We start from the raw sequence: 22,770 nt of genomic DNA on the forward strand, positions 1-22,770 counted from the left end.
GAGACACTGTGTGCTATGTCATCTCAAAAATCAAAATGAAAAGGACCAGAAGGTAGTTCCTGGATTTGTTTTCTAGGATACCAAAGAGATTGTCTTTTCATTCAAATGAGCTTGCTCTGCTGTTTGAAATTATTGATGAAAGAGCTGAACAAGCTATTTAAAAAAAAATATTTTTTAATCTTTTTACTCACTTTGATTGTTCTGGGTCCTGTTCTGCTTCCCTTCAAATCAATAGCAAAGCCACAGGTGATTTGAATGTCAACAGGATTGAGTTCTGAGTCTAAATTGATTCCTCTAATTTCTCATGGATTATTCTCATTCAAGTGTGGCAGTGAGGATCTAGCTCTAAGAATTTTTCCAGAATAAAGACCAGACCAAGTTGCATTATCATAGAATTGTCTTTCTAGACATTCATTTACAGTACAGCAGTCTCTGGGGAAATGTAGATTAATAAGGAAAAACACACTGTGATTTCTTGTATTTCTGTTAATACAACATGTAGAGACAGATCATTAGCTTGTGCAAATTGCCTCAGAATTCCCCAAGGCAATAAACTTATGCCCCAGATAGGCTTTTTCTCCCTCTTTCATCCAGTTTCAACCTTTTAACTGAAAAACATCACGAACTTTCACTTAAAAGAACATTCCTTAACCTGATGGTTTGGAACACTTGCTTATATTTCTCATTTCACTGAACTGTGTTGTGAGTTACTAGCAAAAACATTCTGCTGAAAGAAAGCAACTGTACAGTTTGCTTTAAGTTAAGAAATCACCTGCTTAAAATGCATTTTAAACTGTAGATCTGACTTGGCAGCCATAAATAGAATTTATGATACGTGTATAGACTCTGTTTATACATGCTTGTCATCAGCTCAGATTTGGCAGTCAAAACTGTGCTTTTTTTTCCCCAAATCAAGTGCACCAGTAATACTGGCAGAATTCTCCTTTGGCTAATTTATTCTGCTTATCTCAAGTGCTCAATAGTTTCAGTAAGATTATGCGTTATTCCATAATTGTTCCCACTGCACATTGTTGCTGTACACTACTTGTTAGTTGCACTATTTCTTCCCACATGAATTGATATTTCAGCGGCAACGCAGTGATTTCTAAATATACTTTCTTCAAATTATGTTTTCATTGATAAGATCTGTTAAGTGAAAATAAGCCATCAACAATGAGGCTAGGCAATTTATATAATTCATCATAAAATAAGTACTGCATATTTTAAGAGATGCTAGCAGTAGTCAAATTTTAACCCAGCTTAGTACAGTATTGTGTGCAAAGCAAAAATGGTAAGATGCTTAGTAAAGGAACAATTGATGCCTGCATCTATGAAACAGATTTGTTATTGTTTTCCCAACCAAAACTGATTTGATAGATGAATAAAAATGAGTGGACCTATAGCACAGGCGTACAGGAGAAAGGAACTCCTTGCTTTGTAGGGTTGAGGCTGTATCTCATAACGCTTAAAACTATATTAAAATGTAAGAACTCACAACCATGTTAGTGTTAAGAAGCCCACCAGAAGACTTTTGTACAATGTAGTGAAGTCTACTACTTTAGAATAATTTTTTTTTTTTACTATAATAAACACTCAACCAGTTCATTTTCCAGGAAAACAGTTAAGAAATCAGTTTCATTTCAAGAAGTATTACTCAAGTCAAAGCCACATAAAAGGCCTTGGAGAGTATCTGTTTCACAACAGCCATGCCACTTGTAACCAAAAGTCAAAACGACAGCCAAGACTGTGAGCTGGTTTTCAGTAGACAAAAAAAGGAGCTCACAGTGTATCTAGTGTCCATCCATGTAAGTGCAACTACTACTGTCATCTGAAAAACAGCAACAGCAGTTTTTTTTTTACCCACAAACTGAATCCAGCCATTTGCTAAAATGCATTAGCCAGTGGCTGAGGTATTTATTGAGCTTAGTAGCCTGTCGTTAGTGAGAGCAAGGGTCCCTGTATGTAAGATGTATAAAAAAAAGCAACCAAAAGGCAAAATTTTCATTTAAGGAATCACTTTTATAATAATTCATGTAAAGTCACACACTAGAAACTCTTTTGCAATTATAGCTTCTTTCCAGGCTTAGGTTCTGCAAATAAAGTCTCAGGGGAATTAAATAGCCTCTTGAACCTCTAAAGCTGATATCTCTAAAGCCTAGATATTTTGTTTGGACCAACTGAATTCTGATATTTTAATTGAAGCCATATTTTATTAATTTAAAAGCTAATTTGTCAGGTTCTCGTCTGCTGCAAACTTGTTCTGTCATGTAGTCATATAATGATGCTGCTCTGCTCCTAGAACACTTCAACTGCAGTACCTTTGCTCCTGGAAGCCCTTCTCCTGGTAAACCTCGTTCTCCTTGTACACCTTGTGGTCCTTGAGGCCCCTGTTAACATAAGTATAAAATGATCCAGAATGTGTTAATCAGGCAAATCAACAGCAGCACATTCTATGTCATTGTAGGCTATAAGCATGTCTTTAGATGTTTGTATGTAGTTGTAGCCTGTTAAAAATTATATAGCAATATGATATTCACAATGAATCAGTGATGAGCATTTTGACCTGCAGCAATAACAAGCCAGACAGTATTATTTTTCTAGTGACTTATTAATCATGGAGTATGTAGTAATTCCTCTTTCTTATATTTCTAAAGTTTTTACTCTCTAAACTTCAGTTTCCAAATTGTTACTAATCCTTATTAACGTATCAGTATAATCACGAGAGAAGGAGAACCACATTAATGTCTGTGCAGAATGAAACTGAGGAAAATCTATCAAAACAGATTTAATGGCAATTGGTGAAAAGAACAATAGTATGCTTTTTCTCTTTCTGAAAGCAGATCTCATAGAAACACAAGGGACAAGTAAGACAACCAACTTCTTTATTAAATGCAGTTCAAAACCTGCATATACTCCACCTGGTTCACAATGCTTTCGTGCATCTGTTTTGCTTTTCTGTTTTACTCCTTGAGACTGCACATACATCACAGAATAGCATTAGGTTAGGCTTAGAGTACTCTCTGTAGTAAAATAGGCTTGAAAATAGTTCTGTATGCAGCTTTAGAATTATGTCTTGTTTTAAGGCAAAGCTAACTGCATGGCATTCAACCATAAAAAGAACACTCTTTTGTAACAAGCGTATTTGCAAGTAAATTTTCTTAAAATATGAACTTTAAAAAAAATTGTTTTTTCTTATCACATTAACAAAGATGTCATGGCTAACAAAGGTGCACATCACAGGCTCCTGTTCTCGTAGCTCTTTTCTCTGTACTGTTATTGAAAAGAGTCAGAAAGATGTAAGACATGGATTTTAATCTCTCGGACAGATCTATTAAAATATTTGTCTGGTTTTGTATAAGGCTATTTTTCATAGTTTGGAGACTAAGATAATTAGAAAAGTCAAGGAACTGGAAAAAGTACAGTTCACTGAGGAAACTGAAAGACAAAATACTATGTATGATAGAGGAAGCTAGTTGAAGAAAGAAGAGCATCATTTAAAATACATATTTTTCAAATTATGAAAGCACTGAGAAGTCTTCCTTTCTTTCCCACTTCCCCCTCTCCAAATAAGAAACAGACATACCAGAACTCCTGGCTCACCAACTCCAGGTGGGCCAACTGGGCCTGGTCTTCCTGTCAAACCAGTGTCCCCCTTCAAAGAAAGATATATTTTGAAAATGTCTTATTTAGTTATTTGCATGTGTGGCACATAAATACTCATTGCATATTCTGTGCTTGCAATATTTGGTGTAGTTGAATACAGGAGTGGCAGAGAAGATCCGAGTATCCTCAGACTTGCACAGCAAATGAACTGGTGCATTTCACTGCATTAGAAGACAGTCTCATTCTACTTTTTCAGTACTATGAAAAAAATTACTGGGGAACTTGAAGTTTCTCATATACCATAAAGTATATTATCTCAGCTGTCTCAGTCTTTATTCTTAGCCTATAATACAAGTAATATGGAAGACACATGCTTGTACCTTTGGGCCTGGCAGTCCTATTCCAGTCTCTCCAGGCAAGCCAGGTGGTCCGGGGAGACCTCTTTCACCCTTTCAAAAGAATGGAAATATAAACAGTCCTGGATAAGAGTTAGAATCTAAGGAAATTGGTTTAACTCAGTTTGTTGTAAAAGAACAGATTTTGAAATTTATTTTTTGTATATCCTGAATTTCAACCAATTGATATTATCTTACACATTACTTCATCTTCTCCCGTTCACTCCCGTTCAAAATTCCCTTTATTAAGAGCATAGATATTTTCTATACAAAATGATACCAGCCAGAAATGAACAAGTGTTTTGTTTCATGTGTGATAAAATGGCTTTCATTCACATCTAGCTGGTATATGATTAACTGTTGGCCAGTAGGCACTCTAAACGTGGTGCAAAAGGAGATGCAAAAGAGATAAAGTAGAGGTAAAGCTAAGTAGCACAAAAGTATGTGCATTTTGCATTATCAGGTAATGTGATACTTAATTTTAAAACAAAGAATGGCATTCATTTTCAGTTTTTCTCCACAACATTATTTTTCAGTAGCTGGAGAATCCATCAGCCTTGACCGATTTATTTTTTTCTGAGAAGCAAAGCGTGTCTGTAATCTCTGTTAATGAAGTTTAAATGGACCCAGTAATTGTGTGTAATATCCAGTGATATCTGTGTTTTCTGTTAAAAAAAATGAGATATCAGATCATCAAATAACTGAACAAAAATTTACAAGGGGGAGAAATAGGAAGTACACCAAGCAAATCTTAATGATTTAGTAGATTTTTATCATATGGTTTTAAGACAAACAAAAAAAGTTTTGTTGTTTACAGAGGGGATCTTGTAGTAAGCATTGAGTGATTTCTGTGGCCCACCTCCAGAAGGCCCACTGCAAGATTGTGTCCTGAGTTGTATTAATCCTAGTGACTTTTAGATATCTTTTGCTGAATATCAGTAAACAGGACTAGTAATTCTCAGCTACTGAATTATTTTGAGAGAGTGTGTAGTTTCAAGAAGAGTTTGTATTAGAGATCCCAAACAGAATTCCTGCTTCACACTTACGGAAAACATAGCTGCAAATTGAAAACTAAACAAATGTGATACTACACTGCTACTACATTTTATTCTGTGGTGCTGCTATATTTTGTCTGTTTATGACAGAAGAACAGAACTTGATTTGGACCTGAACATAATATAAAGAGCAAATACCTTTCTTAGTAACCTCTTAGAATGCAGAGTATATGACCCACTAGCAACATCACGTTCAACTGCATTCTCTACAAAAATGGTAGGGGTCGTATTGATACATTTTAATATCAGTAAAGAGGAGAACTAAATACAATTCTTGCCTTTGATCCTGGTAGGCCTTCAGGCCCCTGATCTCCAGATTGTCCTTGTGGACCCTATTAAAACAGGTGCAGTTTTAATGAGATTTTTCATGGTTTCAGAATGATGGAAGTTTGAAAAAAAAATCTCTAATTTGCTATAGACTATATGAAAGTACAAGTTATGAGCATTTCAGAACAGAACTTATGCTTTCTGGTGCATGCATAGATTTGGCTATTCTAGGTGTTGGAGAGATCATTTGATTGTCCCTTTGTTTCAATATAATAAAAGGTAATCTATAGCCAAATCTACTGAAGCATCTATTATGGGCTAAATTTCTTGGCCTTCAGTCACAATACTGAGAGGAAAAGAGAAAAAAGTGCTTCTACATACTTCTGCAAGATAGTTTAATAGACATCATGAATGGGAAATGAGTGATTTTAATTTTTATGGAGCATGTTTGCTGTGATCTTTGAGATCAAATTTATTGCAAGAGTAATTTAGTTGTCTAGAGCGCTCTTCCAAATTCTTGTTTATCTTGCTGTTTAATATGATTTTGGATGCCTTGAACTCAAGTGGCTCAAGAATTCCATTAAAGTTGTATCATGATATTATTTCAGAGCTTGGGATCCTAGCTAACAAGGTCTTCTTGTTTTTATAGCTTCATTTTTTTTTTTTTAATGTTTATCTATTTATTTTACCTGCAGTCCTCTTGCACCTTTGGGGCCAACTGGACCTTCAGGACCCTGAAAGAAAAGTGGGGGGAAAAAAGGATACATCTATTTAAATTTGGTCAAAATCATTTATGTAACTTTATTAAGGTATCTGATTCAAATATCTTACCATTAAAATTGAAAAAAATCAGGAGAGGCTCAGTAGCCAGCAAGTATTGACTAAGTATTTTTTAAATGGACTGTAGTAATCAGAATTCAGAGGAAGAATTACACACCAAATATTAAAGAGTAATGTTGGAGCTACAAATCTTTGTCTTATTTTTACCTCTCATTCCCTCAAAATACTACTGCTTCCCTAAATACTGACTTCTCCTGCCCACTAAAGTCAATTAGAATTTTACCACTGTTACAAGCAAGCTCAGGCTTGGGCCTTAAGAGTTATCTCAGTGAAATATAGAAAGAAATGAGAAAGTTACTGAAAGTGGTATCTTTGCTCACTTCAGTTTTAAAAACCAAATTTTTAAGGTTTCTTCAACTTTAGAATTAATGTTTGCCTCACATCTATCATTAGGGTTGTCCAGGGAATTACAGTTTTTCTACACTTCAAGTATTTCCTGAAAGTCTAACAATTTCATGGCTACTTACTCTGTCTCCTTTTATCCCCGGGATTCCACATTCACCTCTTTCACCCTTAAAAAGAGCGGAGACAAATATTTACAATGCATATTGAATGTACCATCCTGAACAGTCAACAAAGTACACTTGGAAAGAGTACCATAGTGAGATAGCAAAAGAAAAAACAGAAAAAGAAAGCTCACCCATATCTGAACACTTAGACTTATAATGAAAAGTCCCACAAAAAAGAGATCTCTAAAAAGAGATCCTTCCCTAGTGGCAGTCAGCCCTTAAATGGGATCTTAGAGTGGTGGAGCCAGGTTCCACCCCTTCTGGTCACACAGCTGAATCACCTTCACCTGTGCTCCCATGGCTGATCCAGTCCTTGCCTCAGGTGATCAATCAATGGTTCAGGCGATGACTCAATAGTTCCCATATACACTCTTATTCATTGAGTGCTTTAGGTAAAAATGACCTAAATGTTATTATCTTTGTGATATATGGTAGCAATTGTGCTGTAAGGGAAGGGAAACATACTCAAGGAGAGCTTATGCAACACCTGGTAAGGAGATGTTGTATAGGAACTGTTGGTCATGGCCTGAACCTCTTATTGAGCACCTGAGGCAAGCAATGAGTCAGCCACGGGAGCACAGGTGAAGGCAATTCAGCTGGGCTACCAGAAGGAGGTGGAGCCTGGCTGCACCTCTCCTAGATCCATTTAAGTGCTGACTGACAAGGAGGAAGGATTTCTTTCTGGAGGTTGCTCCTTGTGGAGTTTATTGCAAGCTTATGTCATCTGTGAGTGTTTTTCATTTATTATCTTTCTATTTTTGTAATCCTACTTAGCTTAAAACCTCTGTACACTTATTGATTGTACAAATGTCATTGTTATCACTAGTGATTACTAAAAATATAGTAATGAGCATAATTAATAGTAACCTCAAATTCTGATACACATTCAGAGTTTTTTACTGAAAGTAGTACCTTTTCTCCTTTGTAACCAGATTTTCCCTGGAAAAAGAAAAAAGTAAAGTAGTTTGTAAGGATATATGGCCAAATGAAGCTATTAGTAGTTTGCAGTCACTAGAAACACAGCATTTCAGGTTCTAATGAATGATTATGGGAGCTCTGATAGACATTACAACATAACTGTAAATACTATACTTATTGGTCATGATAGATGCTTTTACATGCGTGGACAAGTCTTATGAGAATATCACTTAGTCTGTGATTTTGATTATATAAAAGCAGATCAACTGGAATTCATATTTCTATTGTAGTGAGAAGCATACTAAAATAGGAAAGCAAGAAAGAAGTCGCAAAATAATAAATATATACTGATTAAATATGAATGAATAAAGCAGAGTAATTCATATGTGAATAAACTCAGAGTCAGGGACATTGGAATCTGTGTTTGCCAAATGAAAAACTGAAACAGATCTGTAAAGATGTAGGCAAAGCATCAATTTCTGTAATGTTCTTAGATTATTAATATCAAAGTTTTCCTCATTTTCTAGGATGCTTATGTATTATTAGATACTATTTTTCTAGTTCACTCTTATAAGAAGGAATATTCAGTTTCTTTTAGCAATCATAGTGTTTTCAGTTCTTCTAATGTTAATGAATCATTAACTGGTAAGGCAGAATTCTTTCCTATTCTAAAGTTTTTTTTTAATGTGCCATTTTTTGTCTTGAAGTAAATTAGTACTGCTCACTAGAGAAAAAAGAGACTTTTTAAATTATTTTTTACCTCTATTCCATCTCGTCCTGGAATTCCACTAAGGCCTGGTTCCCCCTATGAATAATCCAAAATGAGAATTATTGAAAACAGGAGAAGATAACACTTTCTGGGCAAGCTGAGTAGCCATCTCAGTAGTACAGGAAGCATACCAACTCCCTCTTTTTGCACTCTGGTGGTTTTATGTTAGATATAAGATTTAATTGTTTTAAAGGATCTTAGTCATTACTATAGCAAAGAGGAGTATGCTGAGTTTTGAAAAAGTCATAGATGGAAAATACATGAGCACTTTTAAGATGGTCTTTCTGTTTTAACAGGGTAACAAATCTCTTTCCCAAATCTGAAAAATCAGACCACCTTTGCTCCTTTTAGGCCCGGAGTTCCATCATCCCCAGTGCGACCCTTTTTGCCCTGAAAAGCAACAAAATAAAGTTCTTATGTTATTAATGTAATTTTATTTGACAACATATAGACAATGTATTTTTTATATTTAGGTTATTTGCTTCCTGTATATTTATTTTTAAAAATATCTATATTGAATTTCTGAAAGTTTAAAGACTAGCTCAATAGATTGCCAGTTTTCTCCTTTATCTTTGTTATAAATGAAGTTTGATTCTCCTCTGAACACAGATGATAACATGCTTTTCTAGCTACTTAGGTTGTTAGGTGGGTATATAGTTTTCTTCTGACCCCTGCATGGTTTTTCGTAAAAAGGAACTTGGATTCTCCAAGTAAAGACAAAATAACTAAATAAGACTACTGTTTGTGCATTACTGACTACATTTTCAATTAAAGTGTGCTGTACAATGCAGGATAAAACAAGTGTGTATTTCTGTTTATGCAGGTCAAAAGAGTGAGAATGGACAGATCTCCATGGTTCTGCTTCAAGCTCTCTCAGTCTCTTCATTTTGGATAAGGAACGTGAATTGCTGTGGTGCCTTAGTTTAACATTAGGGATACCTTATCAGTCTGTCCAACTTAAAGGTACTTTTTGAAACATAAACCCTTTTGAAAGTAATATTGTCTGTTTTACCCTCATTAGTCTCAACTGGCTGTTCCTATTATTTCAACCTCTTGTTATCTCTTGCTTTCAGAGACTGTTTCAGTTATTAATGGTTTTGAGCTGGGTCTATTTAGCTCCACCAGATCTAGTTTTCTGATTGTAACAGGTGAATTATTGTTCTACTTGGGAAAGTTGGCCCCTTCCTGCCTTTTAAACTTCTCTAACTAATAGGAGGGTCTCACCGGATCACACTATACTTTCTTCAGAGGGTGCATTTCATGTCAGTGAAATCTCTCTGCATGTTTCTGACTGTTGTGACATTGCCATGCAATGGATCTGTGGATGACTGTGTACTGAAGCTTTAACTTTTATTTTCTTAGGATTTGGGTTCAGATATTTTCCTGAAAAATACCAACAATAAAATAAATCTTGATTTATACTATATATCAGTTATTCAGCAAAAGGAAAATGAGAAATGACCACTACTTACAGTAGGGCCAGGAAGACCTCTCTCCCCCTTCTCACATTTGCATATGGTAGTCTGGGAGCACTATGAATGAAAATGGTAAATTCAGATCAGTACCTTTTAGTAAAGAGAGAAAACATGTTAATTCTTGAGTGGCTACTGTGAATACACCAAAAATGATCAGAAAGCTGTTATATTTAAATATTTTTCAGAAATCTTTTGGTTGACAGTTTACAAATCATCAAGTGTGGCCTTTATACTCCATCCCAAAATCTGTATCGTTCCAACTCCTTAGATTGCATCTTGATAATAGCTTTACCTCTAGATGCCTCACAAGATCAGTTTATTTGCATGCGAGTGTCTGTGATTAGTGATCTGTTTTGATTACTAGTCTGTGTAGATACAGCCTAGACAATGGAGTAAGGAAATATGTATCATTTTTTCTTCGCTGCACTCCTACTATGTATGTAGGATAGATCATAGTCTATTTCTAGCTTGATCTATACACAAAAGACATTATTGCTATATGCTTTTATTTAGTTAATGGTATTCATTACAGTAGTTTCTAATCTTCATTTTCTTTCATCTATATAGTCATGTGTTCTAATCAGACATCACTGTGGTACACAGTTATGAGATTTTTTTGGATCTTTCTGAGATGTCAAAATTGTTAATACAGAATTTGTACAACTCGTGGGCTTATTTTGGGAGGAATAGTGTTTTTATTTTTGGTTGTATTATTTATGACACCTCCACTCAGCTTGACAGCATCTGCAAATGAAATGTTTAAGGATCATTCTTGTATGAATATCCCAATTATTAGTAATGTGTCCTCCAATAATAACACTTAATGGCTTGCTAATTCAGGATTTATTTTGACAGAGAAAAATCTCCACGAGTGGAAATGAGTGAAAATTAAAATGTTTTAAGTTTTGCAAACACTCAAATATTTAAGTTTCCTTGAATTGCTCATCAGAATGGACTTTCCTTGAGATAACTGTACTTTAAGTGGGACTAAAATTTTTATCAGGAAAGTTGGCCTCATTCACCACAAAATGGGCACACCTACCAATGCTTGCAGTCAGAGTAACACAGTGTGGAGAAATGGAAAAGTGCGATGGTGGAACCTTGGTTTCTTCCTTTTCTTTAGCTCTTTGACACAGAAGCTAGTTAAGGGCTAGAACTGCAACACGTTCAACTCTGTCATATTTTCTTATCCACCAAGTCTGGATGTTTGGATGACTTTCTGAGATACATAAGCAAATTCTCACTAACCTCATGCACTGTTATTTTTCAAATATGAGAATAAGGAGAAAAAGCAAATGAAATTAAGATAGCAAAGTAAAGCTTTGTTGTGAACATACAAAATCACATAGTTCTACTTGAGGGCAATCCTGCTGGAGTTCATATATTCCAAATAATTATGCTATCAGTTTTGTTGAATTTTGTGTTCCCACACAACAGTAAAAGTCTATAGGAATATATTAAGCAGGAATGCTGTGTGGGAAAAACTAACTTACTTGTTCCTCGGACAAATCTTTCTGCAAAAACAAATATTGGAAATAACATTAGAAACTTAATGTCATAATTCACTCAAGAATACCAATAGATGTAAAAAATAATTATTTCAGCAGCTACATAAAAATTAAGCAATTAACATATTAAGCAGAATTAATTAAGCTTTAATGAGAAACATATTAGGAGTCTGTCTGTTCTAAAAAAAAAAAACTTAAATAATTTCATTTCCTATTACAGATTGTTAACTGCACCAATCACTGACTCCTTGCCAGCCCAACTTGCTACATTTACAATGGCAAATAGATCTAAACCAATGGAGTTAGCTAGGTAGTTGGGACAACACACTTAGGGACTATACTGCTGTATTTTGAAGTGCTGAATAGCAGCAGCCCCCTAGTATGAATGAATGAATGATACATATTCTGCACTTGAGAAAATCAAATGTCTTTCTGATGTATGCCTAACAGTATGCATATAGAATGAGAACAGCAAGAACACCTTAGAAAAGATTTAACTTGGAGTTTATTTCTCTTTGGTAGTCATCATCTAATTAGCTCAGATAAAAATATCTTTCTAACAGGTCTTCTTGGGTCTAATTCAGTTGAGGCTTCAATATTTTGACAGACAAGACCTGAACGATGTGGAGAAAAAAGAAACCTGTGCGTTGGCACAGTGGTTTTATTAATAAGGGTACATGAACCCATAAGTGGGCCTCTTTAAATTGTAAAAAGTACAGATTTCTTTAATATCACAAGCATTCCAAATTATTGGGAATAAGACTTTTTTTTCCACATTTCTCTAAATGTTTGTGAACATATCTGTATACGTACCATTTCTGTGAGAACCTTCTCCACAGTTCCTTTCTCCTGGAGGTTGGAAACAAATCTGGATGCTGGGACACTGGCCAGGAGCCGGAGCTTAGCAGCATTGCTAACCTCTTCGGCCACTCTGGTCATTCCCATTGTGAACAACACAATTCCTTGGTTTTTAGCATCAGCTGTAGCTGCAAAAATATCTGGGTTTCTTGGATGGTCAACTCCATCAGTGAAGAGTACAGCTAGTTTCAAACTATCTGGAGTCCCTTCAGTCATGTAGAGTTGTGTAAGATTAGTAATAGCATAAGTTGTGTAGGTACCATGACCTATGTAGGTGATAGGAGCAATGTGGGATTTGAATGCTTCAGGACCTTTCCAGTCATGAAAAGTTTGCTCTGTGGAAACAGTGCTGCTGTACTGAAGTAAGGCCATCCTCCAGCTAAGGGTCCGTCCAGAACTAAGCTGCAGACCTTTCATTTGGTCTACCACTTCCAAAACAAATTTTTTTTGCTGTTCATGATTATAATGCTTAGCACTTTCGGAGCTGTCCAGTAAAAAAGCAATCTCCAGAATGCAGTCTTCATCTAGAATAAATAGGTAGGTACATGAGTGGAGGGTTTTAATAATAAATCTCATTCTATCCTTACCCTTACATGTATTTATGTATTTTTTTAGCTTTGAAGTTGAAAGTTAAATTATGGAAGTTTTGGAAAACACCTGAGATCACAAGTGTGAAACTCTTGTGAATGCAGAACATAAAGAGGTTGAGGAATTTGCTCCAGAGCAAACACCTCAGGAAATAAGAAACTGAAAGTGAGGTAATGTCATGGAATGAAGAATGTTGCTGTGATATTTACACACATGTTCTGTCCTGATGCTGTTTACCAAAATGGGAGCTGGAAAGATGAGAGTCATCAACAGGAAAATGGAGTGTTACAGAATGAGATATTGGTATGTGATTTAATAGAGCTACATTATGTCACTTAACTGACTCCTATGTCTAGTGACATAAAATTTTATAAGTAGGTTCTGCACTGGTGTACACTGGAGAGTAATAATTTTCTGAACTACTGAAAGTATTACTTCTATATAAATATGTAGACTACTGTTTTTGAAGTGACAATAGCAGGCTACCAACCATATTAAAACAAAACAAAATAAAAAAAGACAAGTAATCTCCTTTTATAAAATACAAAAGGAGAGAAGAGAGAAAGGAGTAAAAACATTGAAGTCCAAAAATACAGCATGTTAAAATGTAGAACAAGGTGAACTATAAATAGTATCTTAGAGAGAAGCTAGCCATGTAGATCTGAGCAAAGGAATCAAGAAGAAAAAAGTTTTAAAATAACAGTCACCTTGATCATTTGGGCTAGGATATTTTTCTACAGTATTTGACAGAATGTGTTTAATTGTGGGTCTTCTCAGTCCATATCTTTTTTCTTCACTGAGATTTTCTGCTAAAAATTCATGTTCAAGTATCCACAAAAGCCACCAGAATCTGAAGAACATAATTTATTTGGTTTCTGTTTCCTAAACAACACAAATAAGACAGTAATGTAGTACAGCAGTACAAGGACAATAAAATGTTCAGTTTTGCTTTGACAAGTTGCTTAACAGGATGTATTTTCAAGTATAGTCCATAAAAAATGAGCTGGCTTTATTTTCTTTAGGTAAGAGCTTCTCCAAAAAAGATAATGAATAATAAACATATTAGAAAGGCTTTCAGGTATAGTGCATATAGTTATTGCACTTCGCATACTGGAGGCAGGCATTCTACAAACATACTTCATCTCTCCCTAGCTTCCTGGTAGTGTTTATACAACCAGCACTCCTCAGAAACCTTAACATTGGCTGTGCCCATATGGGTGTAGAGTGAATTCCAAGTGAAATTCACAGATGTCTTTTAAAACCTGCTTTGCTGAGAGCTGGCACAAAAAAACAGAGTGCAACCAAGTTTTCCTCTATTCTCTCCAGTCAGGAACCCTATATACTGAGGGTCACCTTGCTGAGACAATGCTCCTGTCTTTAGCTGTCCTACAGAGCAACAATCATCTCTGGGGCTGCTGTCCCAGCATGCATGTACCTGCTGTACAAGCCCTGGGATATGGGCACAGAATGCTGTGCTACCTATAAACAGAACTTTTTCTTTCTGCAGGATACTTGTTTGTCCTGGGTTCACAGGCACACATAGAACTCACAGACTGCTTAGGGCTGATAAGTCAGTCCTGCCCTGCTGCCATCTCCCTGCAAGCTCTTCCCAGCTAGGCACAGCACATAGCAAAAGGGCAGCTCAGTGTCAAGTATAAACCTGCCAGGATATGTTCATCTGAGAGAAGTCCCTAACACAGCCAGGACTTTTCAGCCCCTTTTCAGGATTTATGGTGTCCTTACCTTGATGCTCCAAAGCATGGGCTCTGCAGATATGCAGGGTGCTGCCTGGATGCTCTGCCAGCTGTGTTGTCTGCCTGTGTTGGATGCTCTGTGAAGAAAGGAGGGAGAAGTAGGGTTGCAAGCTCCTGTGAGAACTGGTGTCTTGTGTCAGGAGGGGCCAGCGGAGGCTAAGAGAAAGGGGAAAAACAGTAATCTTCACTCCCCTTTCTAAGCACCCACCCACTCTTCTCCTCCTCCCCAGGCTATGCACATGTATCTCAGGTTTACACTCACATGCTTCAGCATCCCTGCAGCCTTTTAAATATACAAAAACTTCTTGTGCATACTCGCAAACTTATGGATGAGGAGTGCTCTCACTCCAACATATTTTCCTACCTATCAGCCTATGTCAGTTGCTGATGAGATTATCCATCATGAGGAAACAAACAAACAAACAAAAAAAACTGGGCAATTAGAGAGCAGTGCAGTTGCTTCAGACTTGTCTGCCACACCTGTCCTTTCAAAACCTGTAGAAGAGACCAAGGATTCTGACACAGTGTGATGGCTTCAAAACCTAAGCCAGGTGGCTCTGCCTCCTGAAGGCTCTCACTTCTACCAGGCATGGGAGTTTGTCACCTAATTCTTCAAATACCCCCAGAAAGCTTTTAAATATGAACAAGTTTATCAAACAAGTATCTCTTTTACATATAATAATTTTTTTTCCTTGTGAACCCATAATCTTCCACTTGCATGCACACAAAGACTACTTGATTCTAACCATTGCCCTCTCCTTAAGAGTCCACCAGTTCAGCCCATTTTCTGTATGACAGTTACAAATAAGGAGTCTGAGGGGATTTCCCGTTTGTACTGACATTTTTAGATTTTGGTTAAAGCAAGAAATGAAAAGACAATTTTTTGCCCTTTAGGGAATACAAATAATATGGTGTTTAACTGAAATAGATATAATAAATCTCACATAGCTCCTAAATCTTACTGAGAAAAAATCTAATTCTAGCAAGAAAAAGCATGTTAACTATGGTTGGGATTGTGTGTCTCCAATAAGCATAACATTGTCATTCTTTCATTTTTACTGCTAATTTTTACCTCAAAACATAGTTGGCAAATAATTTCTAAACTATATAGCTATTCTACTTGTATGTTTTGTAGCAAGTTCTTGGCTTCAGGATATTTCCTTTTATTAATGAATAATGTTTAACCTGAGGACTTTTTTTTTTTTTTTTTTGCCAGGTGCAACTTCAAAAGCTTAGTGGGGCCTCCACATTTTATAGCTGGTTGTGTAGGATGCATGGTATTAATCTGTCAGAATTCCAGGTATGTGACATATCATATAGTACGTTTCTAGACTTGCAGTCTTCTGAAATTGAATGTTCTCAATACATGCACTATTCTTACGATGACATTTTATCAGAACCTAAATGATGCAAATGTAAAGTATGTATGCAATGATGCAGTTGAGACAACTCTTAAAAGTGAACAGTAAGCTTTTTTTGCCTCACTTAATACAAACTTTACCAAGTTTAATATTTACCAGTTTAGCTGTTTCATGTCATTACAACATAAATATTTTTAAAATAGAATAAATGTCTTAAAAGCTATGATTAGGAACCATAAAAGGGAAACCTAAGTAATATTATGCCCTTTTTTTTTGTTTGTTTCCATTACCACTGTATAGGTGATAGAAGCAGATAGAACATAATTCCTTTTTACCTCTGCTCTCATGGAAGCATTTTGTCTCAGAGCTTGACATGATGCTTCTGAAATGTGTTCCATTTTTTTTACCATCTCAGTGTGAATAACATACATTTCTTGTCTGCTGTGAACTGTTAAAAATCTGCATGTTTCACACCATCTTCTAGTCTTTCATGGCCTCAAGACAGTCTTGCCCATTTAACCTTCCTGGATCATGCTGTAGTAGTATTCCAGGAGTATTTATTTCATTTCACTATACCTGTAAGTACATGACCACTATGCTAACTAACTTTATCTAGTAAAATAAAGAAAGCATGACATTTACAATATTTTGAATTCTGATATTAAACATCAATGTTACAAACAACGTGGTTTTACAGTCCCTTAACTTGTATCACAAGTGTGAATTTTAAGAAAAATAGTTGAAATATTCAAATATTCAAAGACAATGGAAAAAAAACTAAAACCAACTTCACTGAAGGTTGTATCTGAAGAAAGATAAAATGGAAATCTGTAATGAGACATAGAAGAGAGGGTGCTGTCTTCAATATTTTCAAATTTTATCTCCATGTGGTACAGCCAAGAAGTCACACTGGGCATAATCTACTTCTAATATCAATATGATAGCGTTTTGAATATTTTCATTTTTAGTTTTCCTCTTTGAGAGATATTTTCTGCCTTACAGCCTGAGTAAGTAAACTCATGTATACTTGAGCAATGCTTACTTTCAAGATCTGTGGCATTCAGCCTTACAAGGGAATGAAAGCATATCTATAAAACAATACCAATACATTTTTAACATACTGAATGTTGACTGAACATTTACTAATACTGATCATTTAACTAGATCAAGAATACTCTTAAAATGGAAACAAAAGGAAAATCTTAAATATTTGATTTGCTGTTTTGGTACCAATGGCAAAGCTCCTAGAGAATTAATTATTTTGAATTTGCTGTTGCATTTGTTACTTCTTGTAAAGTATACTTTGCTGGAGCGTTCCACCTGCCTAACACTCAGCAACACGGTAACTGCAGCAGTGCCCAACTCTTACACTACTCCTTTCTAAATACAGCCATTATACGCTTCAGGGCAGAAGCTCGGGCGGAGCTGTAGTAGAAAGCAGATGCTTCCATCTCACCCAGCGCATCAAGAAGACATCATCTGGCATTCAGAAAAAGAATTACTCTGCTGAAAGAACGGCTTGGAAGTTACAGCATGTTGCTGTACTTAGCACACAGTATTTTGAACTGAGCACGATAAGATTTGGCCAGCGTTTTCAGTATAAATCTGCGTGTCAGAATTGGCATTTGCAGGATTTTTTGAAGCGTTTATGAAAGCACGTATTAGACCCTCCGCGCACAGCGGTGCTCGTGTTGGCGGGCAGACCTCGGAGCTGTGAGCGCGCCCTGTGCGCTGGCGCTGCCCCGCTCTCCAGCACGTCTGCAGCCCGCCAGCCCCGCGCCTTCCTGCTCCTCAGCTGTGCGCGGGAGCGGCTCACGGCTTTGGCTGCCGCTCAGCCCGAGAGGCGGTAACAAGAAGGTTAACGTCAGAACCCGGCTGTCTCTTGCTGCCTAAGCTCGGTTTGCATGCGGAGCTACCACAACTACGGCACCTGTACGTGCACGTGGCTCAGCGGGAAGGCCTCCCGGGCTCCGGCCGTTTAACCTGAGGAGAACTTTCTTAAGAGTGGAGACAAATGGTGTGAGGGGTGAAATGGCCGATGGCTTTCTGAAGCCTAGCAAGGATCTGAATGGATCTTTGTTTCTGGCTCTGAGAACTGCTGTAGAAATCGAGATGTTAATGATGGTGTGTTTTGTTTTAACAATATTTTTGTTTCAGTGAGATTTTTATTTTTTAATTTTTATGTCTTTCGTTTGTAGCTATCAAGGAATTGTGTTCTGTAAGTTGTGTACTTGTTAGTTCTGTGCACCAGAGAAGAAAAAAACTGGCAAGGCTCTTTCCTATGATAAAATGATGTATTCTGTTCCTTTAACAATGCATAAAATCATAAATGTTGGTTTAAGTGAAATTTGTAATGGGATATCATGGCTTTACTGGTACTTAAGTTAAAACTTAATAATATATGCAAACACAACTAGAAGAAAAAAGTTTCAGCTTTCTGTTTCATGGTAAGAAATTCAACATACTGAGAAATCTGAAAGTTAATATTGACTTCAGATACTCTGCTTGCCGCATGAACCATAGATATTTAAGGTCAACCATAGCCTAAATAGTATTTACTTAACTCGAAGGCCTTACCTTCCAGTGAAACTCTGCTGCTTTATCTCTGAAGTACTTTCTTAGATACTTGTTGTGCAAATAAGCAGAGCAGCACTCTGAAAGCTTTCTTTCCTTAGTTCAAGCTGCAAGAGTTGTTGGATACTAAAAGGAAAGAGTTGGATGCTCTCTGTTTCCAGAGCTGGTGAGAGATTCGCTCTGGGGTAGTTTCTAGACTTCTTTTTAAAAGCCTTTATTCTGTAGCACTATGCATGTGTACTTAACAGCTGAATGGTTAGACACGTTTAAGAAAACAAGTTTATATATTGTACAAGTTTTTAGCTGGTTTATTTTTTTATTTTGAATGATATAGATCAATTGAAGATTTTCAAGTGGATTTCAGAGGAGAACGCTGAAAGTCTGAAATGGAATCTCAGTGTGGAGTCTCATTTCTTCAGAAGCAGGTAGGTATGCAGAGAATCAGTTAGAAGACTTGGCCACTAGGGGTCAGTCTTAAGTCAAGCATGAATGATTGTGGGCTTTGCTGACTGCGGTGGGATGGTTTGAGGTGTCTGGCTGAGCTAGTTGTTGATAAAAGTGCTCAAACCTGCATACTTGTTTTCCAAAAACATCGGGAAATTGATCTGTAACACACAAGCTCTATGATTGCAGTCAGTTTCTTTCAGAAATCAACCAAAATATGTCATAGGGTGGCTTTATTGTCTTGTTGTTCTATTGAATGCTGAGTTTGGGCATTGTACTTTACTTATGGATTGGAAAGATGTAAATTTCCTTCCTTCTTGACCTGTGGAATGCTATCATAAATCACTGCAGAGATGGTGTTGGTCTGTAATGGAGAATGGGCTACTGGAAGCGTCCCTGCATTGGACAAAAGAGAGCAAGAAATATTTTCTGTGTGAATGGCATTTCCTCCTGGAATGACTGAAATATAGGCTTTGTTAGCAAAACCCAATTAGTGTATTTACTGACCAATGCATGACAGTTTTCTTTGGATAATAATTTAGATAATTCTAGAGTTAATCTCACGTTATAGACCTTCATCTTTCACTTCTAAAAATGACTTAAAAAGCATAGGTTGTTCTGTTGCATCCCAGAAAATAAAGTGGTTTTTGTTGTTGTTGCTTACTTAGGACACAGTTCCTGTACTCTCTCCACAAATGTATCCTTAATTGAGCTTTGTGTATGCAGTAAATGTATAAGGGTATGTTGCATTTTCTTGCACTGTGCATATCTATATTTGACAAATAAGGAGGCTAAAAAAAACTACTACAGGAGACCTCAAAAACTAGTACATGAGCTTTGCTAATCCCTGTTAGTGAATGGGGTTTGGATTACTGGTAATTCAGCTAAAATTAAGGTGTTAATTCAAAATATTCTGTAATGTTATCATGGCTAAAGTAGATCTTGAATAATCTCAAAATATTAAGATTTTTAGAAAAGTATAATTTAAATTCTTAAGAAAGAAGATGTAAGACTACTTAAAAATTAATTTCAGAAGGTTTTCAAAATGAGCAAATTACAATGTCATTTTTCCTGTTTTTAAGGAGATCCAAAGGTAGCCTAACTGCTTGCTCCTTTAAATTACCTGAATTTATTGCTTACACTTTCAGGAAGTTTTCTTGTCCTCGTTAAACTGCTTTTGAACAGTGATGTGATGATAGTGGCAAAGCTGACAGGACTGGGAAGGAATGTTTCTCACCGTTAAAATTAATGAGAGCTGATTTCTTATATTTTTGATACTATAAGTTGAACTGAGATAACTTTGAATACATGCTGAGTATTAAAATGGCAAGATACCTTCCATGGACAGCATCTCAAATCATCTTCATTGTATCTTTTACGTTCTAGCTAGGCAGTTAATTATGTAGACAAGTCAGCTGCAGATACATATCTTAGAAACAATGGTGTTCTGTTTTTTTGTTTTTTATTTTTGTGGAGTGTATTTGATTACTGTGTGTTGATTTGTAGAAATTAGAAATGCTGGGAAGCTCTGGGACAGAACTGCCCCCAACAGTCTTGAAACTCACTTCCATAATTGAGGTAATGACATCTTCTCTGCGCCTGTGAAGCTGGTTATGTTATGAGGTGATGCTTTTAGGCTGTAGGTGGGAGGCCTGGGAGAAGATACGTGATGTAGTAAGGTTAGGTTGAAGAGAACGGTGGTATGTTTTCTGCATGCTTGTGAAGCCTGACCTAGACAAAGCAGTAGCCTTACAGCACCTAGGCTTGTGGTGTAGAACAAAGCGGTGGATTTTGGACCCTCTTACCCCAAGAACATCTTAAGTATATTAATTTCAAACTGGGTTGGCTTTTTTGGAAGGTCTTTAGTGTAGGGTCGTATATGACAAGGAAAAATAAGAGGCTGGTGTATGGGCAGAGAATGGTGGTGTGAAAGTTTTAGCTAAGGAAACAGGTAGGCCACAGATGGAGTTAAAACTGTAGTCAAATGTGCTGAGCAAGCAGCTGTTGCTGTGGGTGAAGGGCCGGCTAAATCTTGGATTCATCCAGAACTGTAAGCTTCTGAGAAGCAACCAGTGATTTGTCTTAGTTGCTCTTCCCATAGGCTTCTTGTATTCCTTTGCTTATGCTACTAGTTAGTTTTATTGGCCGGATGGAGTAGAACTTCTTAGAATTTCATATACTTAGTGTGCTATTAGAAGGATTTAAAAATAAAAAAGAGGAGGGAAGAAATTGAAGTTGCCTAGCTAGAAGTGATTGCTCCTGGTTCTGATCATTATATATTACAAAGCATGCTGTTATGTAGTTAGGATGGTTACTCTGCCAAATGAAAGCAAGAGGAATTTAGAGAGTTTGTAAGGATTTTAATGATAGTTGGCTGTTTTTTTTTTTTTATTATTGAGCACTTCTTTCCGACAGTCTTCACTGTGCCAGCTATTTAGTCCATCTCAGTCCTGTCAGTAATGGCTACTATCAAAAAGAAGATAAAGTCAAGAAGAAAGTTCTTTGTCAAAGACTGAGACATTAGGTGTATGGGATACATGACTATTTTAAATGCTTAGTCATTCATGCCATAGGCCTTTCTGAGTAGACTCTTGCTATCTGTGTCTGTTGTTCAGATCTGTTAAATGTCACCTGAGAGAGCAGGAAAAATTTCTTCTCCTCCCCTCAAGCCCTTTTAGCCATGGATGGCTGAAGTAAAGACCACTTCAAAGGCAAAGCATGGCTTTTATTTTCTTACTGAGCACTGCAGTGGCAGCAGGCAGTAGCCTTAATTTTCCCATTTCAGTTAAATGTTATGACTATGCCTGGTACTCTTCATACTTGTACATATCAGGAACATCTCTTGTAAAAATGCTGGAATTGCAGTAGCTTAAAATTGGTGTTGTGGAAATAGGATCATTCCCCATGCACATTAACTCCAAGGCAGAAAACACATGTGACTCAACATCCCTTATCTTCAGCTCTAACTCCTTTCAGGAGTGCTTAGATAAGATTAAAAGAAGCAGACTTCCTTCCAAACATCTCCCACTTTTTCACCTGAAGAAATTTGCTGAGAAAGGAGCAGAGTCAGCTGCCAGCATGTCACAATGCAGATTGAAATTCAAGGAAAACAGGGCTCATTTCTGCAAATGTGCATGTGAAACTGAGCTCTTTTTCTGATGTTGCAATCAAATTGACAAAAAAAAAAGTTTCTATTAACTCCTTTTTGTCATTCATTTTCAGTGAAAAATAGTGTAGAACAAATATTAACTCCAAAATCTAAAGGGATTCTGACATGCACTTTAAATAAACTAAACCTGAATTCAGCAAACTATTTGAGCTGCAAAGATAGGTAGTCTGAAAATGTAAATGTGACATTGCCCACAGGACTTTACCCCTGTATTTTTTTTAATCTTAGGGGATCAGATCTCTGCTTTGTTTGGCAGATAGAGAAATGCAGACATAAAGATGAAAATGACATTAAAACTAAATAAAAAAGGAATATTCAATAAACTTATCAGGTAAAGCCACCAAACAAAATATTTAGTATAATCAAATTGTTTTTAATTGTTTGTTTTTGACCTCTCCATTCTGAGTGTAAATTTCAAACCAAGGAATGAGTTACACAACAAGCTGCAACAAGAATGTGATGAAGACCCTAAAAATACTGTTTTGTACAGGGGACTGAATACAATCTGCTGTCATCTTATCTTTTGTTTTAGCAGAAAAGCATTCAAAGAAGGTGTCAGAAATGTAACGAGTACTGTTGTAGGTTTTGAAACCACAGTCATAGACTCCTAAACAGAATCTGGCATGAGAGTTTGTGTTACAGCATTTTTAGACTGAATGTAGTTGGAAGTATGGACAAGATTA

The 22,770-nt window shown here is 36.5% G+C and overlaps 1 protein-coding gene across 1 annotated transcript in view; it reads right to left on the minus strand.

The window, feature by feature from the left end:
* LOC100543473 (uncharacterized) overlaps positions 1–13,646 on the minus strand; it is a 31,601-nt gene extending 17,955 nt beyond the window's left edge. Inside the window, exons 1-13 of the mRNA XM_085228280.1 lie at positions 13,493–13,646; positions 12,153–12,721; positions 11,325–11,345; positions 9,829–9,888; positions 8,693–8,746; positions 8,348–8,392; positions 7,582–7,608; positions 6,628–6,672; positions 6,010–6,054; positions 5,332–5,385; positions 3,984–4,052; positions 3,584–3,652; positions 2,319–2,387 (exon numbers count right to left, since the gene is read on the minus strand). Of these exons, the coding sequence (XP_085084406.1) occupies positions 2,319–2,387; positions 3,584–3,652; positions 3,984–4,052; positions 5,332–5,385; positions 6,010–6,054; positions 6,628–6,672; positions 7,582–7,608; positions 8,348–8,392; positions 8,693–8,746; positions 9,829–9,888; positions 11,325–11,345; positions 12,153–12,721; positions 13,493–13,646 (1,281 nt within the window). The remainder of the gene's footprint in view (positions 1–2,318; positions 2,388–3,583; positions 3,653–3,983; positions 4,053–5,331; positions 5,386–6,009; positions 6,055–6,627; positions 6,673–7,581; positions 7,609–8,347; positions 8,393–8,692; positions 8,747–9,828; positions 9,889–11,324; positions 11,346–12,152; positions 12,722–13,492) is intronic.
* Between the last annotated feature and the right edge of the window lie 9,124 nt (positions 13,647–22,770).

Source organism: Meleagris gallopavo, chromosome 7, assembly GCF_905368555.1.
Source record: "Meleagris gallopavo chromosome 7, MGAL_WU_HG_1.1, whole genome shotgun sequence".
NCBI classification, from domain to species: Eukaryota; Metazoa; Chordata; class Aves; order Galliformes; family Phasianidae; genus Meleagris; species Meleagris gallopavo.